An 8148-nucleotide genomic window follows, 5' to 3' on the forward strand; every position below is an offset into this window, starting at 1 on the left:
CCCACCGTCCGTTGAAGAACTTGACTCATGATCGTCCTCTGTAGGCGTTGATTGCTGACTGTAATTTCTTCTCGTTAGGGAATGTCCCGTTGAGATAAGCCAAGTAATTAAACTTGCTTCTGAAGAAGTTCAGTATGAGTTGAACATTGTGATCGTAGTGAATTGTTGTAAAGGAAGGTTTTGAGCGACCCTCAAACTCAATAGTGCGTGTTACGGATAACCCGATCCGCAATGCGGACCCGCAACATCACTACCCTAACTTTACTCTAACAACTAATTACTACAAACTCCGATCACACTAAGGCTTAGCATAGCCAAAGCAAAGTTACAATAACCTAGGACCCGTCGATCGGTCCTGGCAAGCTCGCCATTTATGTAACCACGCTTGCGATATTTATAAAGTCGCCCCACGTGGCCATAAAAGCCTTGGCTAATACTAAGAATAACTACACTGTTTCCTTAGGTTCAATCATACTTTATTAACTAACTAAATTATAACTAAATGCCGACTTGCATTATAAAATTAAAGAACTTAACATAATTACTGATAATAATGATGAAGTCCAATCCTAGGGCAAGCCCTTCACTCGAGCGACTACTACATTTTAGTAGTAAAGGAGAACTGACTTTATGTCATAAGCAGACGATGCTTATATAGTACGGGGAAAGGTCAGAGGTAACTCGGTGTGTTAATCCTCTATGTAACCGCACACCCCTGGAGTAGAAACCCAGGAGGTCCCTTGATTATTTCGGGAGGTTACACGGGTATGGCGTCATTGGCATGGTTTGATTGTTTGCACTCCTATTAGCACAAATGGGACAGGCTTTAATATATTGAGTGATGTGTTCGATCATATTCGGCCAAAAAAATGCAGTTTAGCCTTTGCTATACATGAATGTATGCCTTGGTGGGAGCCATGTATAGTTTGAAGAGCTTTCCGTTGTAATGTTTTAGGAACTATTAACTTAGAACCCTTGTACAGGAGATCATCCAATAGATGAATTTCGTCTTGGTGTGGCCAGTATACCGATAAGGTTTTGCTTAATTGCTTCAGAGTACGTGGCCAACCTGCCGTTACGAGATCCCTCAGTTGTTTGAGCTCTTGATCTTGAGCTGTGGCGTCTCTGTATTGTTGTTGTTTTGAAGGAAGTAGTGCAGACATCGCATATGCAGCTGCATATGGTCCTTCTAGTGAGTTGGTATTGATCAAGGTATGAGGTTGGGGAGCTCGGGATAACATATCGGCAATGTGTAATTTCGATCCTGGAACATGTTATGTAATAGCCTAGCGTAAAGTTTAATAGATGGCGCTGGCGGATGATCACGTGGTACGGGCGAGTGAGCCCGAGTCGGAAAGAGCTAGAATGATCATTATACAATGTGCTACTGACCTGTTAACAATAAACTAAATTAGACTTTATAAAGTGTTACTTTATTAATCACAACATGGTGATAGAGGTGGGATAGAAGTGACAAACGTACTGTATCACTCCGCTCAATAGATTAGCGACGAACAACGATCCCTGGACTAATAATAATGACAAGTTTCAAAGGCCCAACGCACTTTGTGCCAGGCGCGGATCCAGCCTCGGCCTGGCGTGAGTATAAAGAAAGTTTTGAAATCTATGCGACTGCTGCGAATTTAGGCATAGAGACTGTATCTCGACAAAGAGCCACGTTTCTGCATATATTAGGCCCGGCTGGCCGACGCATATATAACACGTTAACGATACCTGAAACTGGAGATGCACTAACCCTACCTGTGATTTTTGCCGCACTCGACGCTTATTACGCACCCTATAAGAATGTAACCTACTTGCGATACATGCTGTTATCGACAACACAAACTCAAGCACAGACATTTGATGAATTCCTTATTGACGTGCGGACCAAGGCCCAAAACTGTGAATTAGGTACTCTACATGATGACATCATCACTTTAATGATTGTTAAGGGTGTTAGATCCGAAATAATACGCAAAAAGCTTCTTACAATACCGCGTTTGACATTACGTGAAGCTATGCAGATATGTCAGGCTGATGAAAGTTCCACCGTTTATGCCGGGGCAATGTCCAGCCATCAAAATCGAGACTCTCATACACAGCCTATAAGCAACATTGATGTCATTCACCGACAAAACAAGATGAACGCCTACCGCCCTTCGGGTCGCACCCGCACTCGGAGGCCACTCACGTCACAACCACGTTATGGACATACTCGTTTCTCGGGACGCCATCACAACCATTCGACTCAAATTCGCCCCGGGCCGCCCCACCATTTGCACCCGTACAACACATCACCACGCTGTTCTCGATGTGGCACCTCTCATGACAATCGTCCCTGCCCTGCCCAGACTACTTCCTGTGTGCGTTGCGGTATTCGCGGCCATTGGGCTAGCCGCTGCCGGGTTACTCACGCTATACATAGTACACATCCTCTACCAGTGAATGAAGATTATCAACGACATCAACCGCCTGATATGTACTATACAGATTATGATACAGAAGATTCCAATGACACCGAAGAACACTACGATCCCAACGTGCCCATGGAGCCCTTTTGGGGACAGAACCAGGAATACACTGATGATTACGTCACATACAGCCTCACATTACAGCCGCTTTCGGCAGGGAATCTTCCTATTCCGTCCTGCCTCACTCTACATACATTGGCTCAGGATAAAGATGAGATATATGATCAGGTCTTACTGTATGACTCCCCTACCACTTTTAAAGTGGATACGGGATCGCAAGTAAATATCATAACGGAACAGATGTACAACTCCCTTCCGGAACGACCACCAATCTCGCCTCCCTTGCATACAATCACAGCCTACTCGGGTCATATGGTCCCAATGATAGGAGTCACCATGATACCCTGTTCTACACTTAACGCCAAGGCTACATTTCCGTTCTATATTTCAAGAGAATCCCGCACTCCCATCCTTGGCGCCAAGGCTTCAATGGGATTAGGGCTGATTTTCAGAAAGCCGCCAAATGGACAAATACTCCCATTGCCCCACAAGGATATGATTACCGCCAACGTTGACTCACTTCTGATTCAACCTCAAGCCGTCATACAGCAATATCACGAATGTTTTGACGCCATAGGACAACTCCCAGGTGAATATTCCATAGAACTCAAACCTAATGCGATACCATCCATTTCAGCGGCCCATCAAATACCTTTTGCATATCGGAACGCAGTACATACTGAACTTCAACGTATGCAACAGGAAGGTATAATTATCCCCGTTACGGAACCGACAGACTGGGTCCACCCAATGGTGGTAGTACCTAAACCAAGTCCAGATTCAAACCAAATCAAAGTCCGTATATGCCTGGACCCCAGGAAACTTAACACTTCCATAAAACGACAACCATATCCTCTTCCGACCACACAGGAGATATTTTCACAACTGCGGGGAGCTAATATCTTCACCGTATTGGACGCTCAGAGTGCCTTTTGGCAAATTAAACTCACTGAAGAAAGTTCCAAACTCTGCACATTTGCCACACCTTATGGCCGTTTCCGGTTTACCCGTTTGCCTTATGGTATCGTCACAGGCACTGAAATTTGTCAACATGCAATGCGCTCACTCTATCCTACGAGAGACTTCCCTAACGTCTACATTTCTACAGACGACTTCCTAATTGCCGATGCTGATATCACACGCCATACAGATACTCTCATAAAAGTATTTGATCGCGCTATTACGACGGTATTGAAGTTTAATTCCACAAAAATGCAATTGGCCGTTCCTAAAATAAACTATCTGGGTCATATCATAAGTGCCGTGGGCATTGAGGCTGATCCTAAGAAAACCACCGCCATTTGCTCCCTTCCACCTCCACGTGACAAAGCTGCCTTACAGAGTATTCTAGGGATGATAAATTACATTGCTAAATTCATCCCTGAAGCCAATCAGCACACGGCACCCTTGAGAACACTATTGAAGAAGGAAGCGGTTTTCACGTGGGAGCCAGACCACCAACAACATTATGACCAACTTAAAAAATTCGCCTCTACAACACCGGTCCTAGCATTTTTTAATCCTCAAGCTCCAATTATTCTCTCCGTTGACGCAAGCCAGATAGGCGCAGGAGCTGTCTTAATGCAAGACGCGCACCCTGTCGAATACGCGTCGACTTCTTTCAATCTCACCCAATCAAGATATGCCCAAATCGAAAAGGAACTCTTGGCCATCGTATTCGCATGTGAACATTTTCACTACTATGTGGCCGGCACTCCTATCACCGTCCATACAGATCATAATCCCCTTATTGGACTTTCGAAAAAACCGCTCCATTTAATATCTCCACGCTTACAAAGGTTGCTAATGAGACTTTTTCGTTATCAAATTAAACTAGTATATGTCCCTGGACCACAATTGCATATAGCGGACATGCTATCAAGAGCCCCGCAACAACATCAACTCATTGATACGACTAATCTAGAAGGACCACACACAGCAGTTCATGTCATCACTGCCATACCAACAGACGAACTAGCGCAATACAAAATGGCCACAAATCAAGATGAGACCTTAGTAAAGGTAATAGAATTATCACAGAAAGGCTGGCCCCGCACTGTGAAAATGCTCGCCCCTGAAATGCGGCCTTACTGGCCACACCAAGAAGAACTTTACACGCAGGACGACCTGCTGTTTCGAGGAGCTACCTTGGTAATCCCTAAAGCTATGCGGACGCAAATCATGAAGAAAATACATAATACACACCAAGGTATCAACTCCTGTATCGCAAAAGCAAAGATCAATGTTTTCTGGCCATCTCTTACTCGGGATTTAACAGAGTTCATACAAGCATGTGATATATGCAACAACAGAGCGAGCGCAAACCAAAAACTTCCGTTAACACCTCATCCGATACCGACCCTACCATGGGAACTTGCCGGCATGGATTTGTTTCAAGTGAACTCTCAGAAGTACATATTACTGGTGGACTACTTTTCTAAATACATAGAAGTACAAGAAATGTCTCTGACAACTACACAAGCGGTCATGGTCTTTCTGGACGCTCAATTCGCTCGTTACGGCCCCCCTCAACGCATTATTTCGGACAATGGTCCTCCTTTTAATTCTGCCATATTAAAACAGTTTATGCTACAATGGGGAGTGGACCATGTGACATCTTCGCCACATTACCCTCGATCCAATGGTATGGCTGAACGGGCCATTCAGACAATAAAAAACTCCCTTATTAAGGCTCAACAGGAAGGCAAAGGCCTACAGCAGGTTCTTCTCGAATATCGTACAACGCCAAAAACCAACCTACCTTCCCCAGCCGAACTTAGTATGGGACGCCGTCTAAGAACTCCAATGACAACAACAAACTATGCCCTGGAGCCGCACTATACGCTCCGAGACACACGGCACCAACTTCGAAAGCAACAAGACGATATGATATTCCAGTATAACGCAAAAGCAACAAAAAATCTACCACCGTTACATCAAGGACAACTTATACACTATCAGGCTAACCATAGAAACTGGCTCCCAGCTAGGATTATCAAAAAAGGGCCCGAACCTCAATCTTACATAATCCTAACAAACGATGGTAAACAGCTGCGCCGAAATCGGATACATCTGAGACCAACCATAGCCCCGACAATTGACCGGCCTATCAGTAAAACGAGACAACCAATACATACTGAACAAACAAGCAATATAAGTATGGCACAGACAATAGTGCCATCGAAACGATTGCAGCGGACCACTCTCCAAATAGAAAATCCTAATGGCAGGGAAACAGGACAGATATCGCAGACAAATGAAGAAGTTCAGCCAACAAACAGATTACAGACACAGGACAAACCACAAAGTCCACAACCAATATCATTACCACCATCACATGAACCAAACCTAAGGAAGACCTATCCAACAGTGCCAGGAAACTCACCAAGACTCGCACCACTATCGACAGCCAATTTGATGTCCCCAATGGCATGCAAAGGACCTCCTAAACAACCCGCGTTCACACCACATTTATCATTAAATAACGCAGGCGACACCATTATAAGGACAAGAAGCGGACGGATAACTCAGCCGCCGCTACGTTTTAAATAATATAGAAGAAATTGTAAAAGCGAAATATTAATTGTAAAATAGACTAGTGTATGGTATATTGTCAAAATATTAATGATGGAATAAGTTAGAGATTTTAAAATGTATTTGTAAAATATTGACAGAGAAAGATGTTACACAATGGCTTTAATTTTAAAGATTCAGTAAAAGATTTTAAAATGTATTTGTAAAATATTGGAAGAGAAAGATGTTATGTAATAGCCTAGCGTAAAGTTTAATAGATGGCGCTGGCGGATGATCACGTGGTACGGGCGAGTGAGCCCGAGTCGGAAAGAGCTAGAATGATCATTATACAATGTGCTACTGACCTGTTAACAATAAACTAAATTAGACTTTATAAAGTGTTACTTTATTAATCACAACAGAACATAGATTAGGTTAATATGGTATCGAAAAAGGCGCATTGTTAGTCTTTGGAGACGGGGTGATAAAAGATATATCGGTTTCTTTATAATTCCCAAAAGTGGGTTATGATCAGTTTCGATAGTTATTTTAGTACCGGCTATATAATAGTTAAAATGTTCACATGCGAAAACGATGGCCAATAGCTCTTTTTCAATTTGTGCATACCGACATTGGGTTGCGGTTAGAGAAGTAGAAGCGTATTCTACAGGTTGTCCATTTTGAAGTAGCACGGCGCCAATACCGGTTTGGCTCGCATCCACCGAAAGAGTTATTGGTAGATTAGGGTCAAAATAGGCTAAAACTGGGGCTGAAGAAGCCAAACTCTTAAGGGAATCATAATGTTTCTGATGGTCTTCCTCCCATTGAAATATCGCGTCTTTCTTAAGTAACGCGCGCAGGGGAGCAGTGTCAGTTATTACATTTGGAAGGAATCTCGTTATATAATTTATCATGCCTAAAAATCGTTGAAGCGCGGTTTTATCTATAGGCGGTGGAAGTGAGCAAATTGCGTCTACTTTAGTCGGATCAATTTCTACACCTTGAGCCGTTACGATATGTCCCAAATATTTAGCGCGAGGAACTGCCAGAAACATTTTATTTCGCCCGAAACAAAGTCCTGAGTCTAAAGCACGCTGTAGAACGCGATATAAAGTATTTTTATGCGAGGAAATATCTACATCAGCGATTAGAAAGTCATCTGTAGATATATGAACTTGCGGAAACTCATCGACTGGGTATAAACGTCTTAAAGTTTGTTGGCAAACTTCCGAACCAGTAACCAACCCGTTAGGGTACCGAAGGTATCTATAACGTCCATAGGGTGTCGCTAATGTACATAACCGCGAACTAGCTTCCGTTAATTCAATGTGCCAAAAAGCACTTTTTACGTCTAAAACAGTAAAAACTGTTTTACCTTGTAGTGACGCAAAAATTTCTTGGGTGGTAGGTACTGGGAAGGGTTGACGCTTTATCGAGTTATTTAATTTTCGCGGATCCATGCAGATACGGACTGAAAGTGGAGCATCCGGTAGCGCATGAGGTGGTGGTGGCTTAGGTATTACAACCATAGGATGTACCCATTCTGAAGTACCAGTAACTGGGGTGATAATACCAAGCTGAAGCATGCGATCCAATTCTAGTCTAACGGGTTCGCGAAACGCGTGCGGAATTTGGTGTGCCGCGCTAATGGAGGGTATCGGATGGGTTTTCAATTCTATATGGTGTTGCCCCGGTAATTTACCAATTTTGTCGAAAACACCGTGAAACTGGGCGACGATTTCTTCCGGTGTTTGTGGTATCTGTTTAGTTGTAGGAACTGATGTGATTGTAGATAATTCTTTCGTTTGAAGGGGTGGTAGTGGGTGACAGTGATGTTGGATTATTGCCAGTTGAACGGAAGCTGTGGCTCCTAAGATAGGGATACGTTTCTCAGTTGTTACATAAAAAGGGAATGTGCCTTTGGCTGCGTAAGATGAACAGACAACGTCAATAACCCCTGCGATCGGGACTGGATGGCCGGAATAAGCCATTACTTTATACTTGGGAGCTTGCAATTCTGGACGTGAGGGTAGGTTTAGATACATCGTTAACGGGATAATATTGACTTGGCTACCCGTATCTATTTTGAACTGAACCTTTG

General features: G+C 43.4%; 1 protein-coding gene across 1 annotated transcript; it reads left to right on the plus strand.

The window, feature by feature from the left end:
- Positions 1–1538: 1538 nt before the first annotated feature.
- Positions 1539–6086, plus strand: LOC149681540 (uncharacterized). Its single transcript, XM_089834187.1, has 3 exons — positions 1539–1599; positions 1648–3329; positions 3405–6086. Exons 1-3 carry the CDS (start codon positions 1539–1541, stop codon positions 6084–6086), a joined length of 4425 nt encoding a protein of 1474 aa, XP_089690313.1.
- The last annotated feature ends 2062 nt before the right edge of the window (positions 6087–8148 follow it).

The sequence above is a fragment of the Phalangium opilio genome, unplaced genomic scaffold (genome assembly GCF_054372755.1).
Source record: "Phalangium opilio isolate 3A_F unplaced genomic scaffold, DU_Popi_V2 ptg000038l_1, whole genome shotgun sequence".
In the NCBI taxonomy this organism is placed as follows: Eukaryota; Metazoa; Arthropoda; class Arachnida; order Opiliones; family Phalangiidae; genus Phalangium; species Phalangium opilio.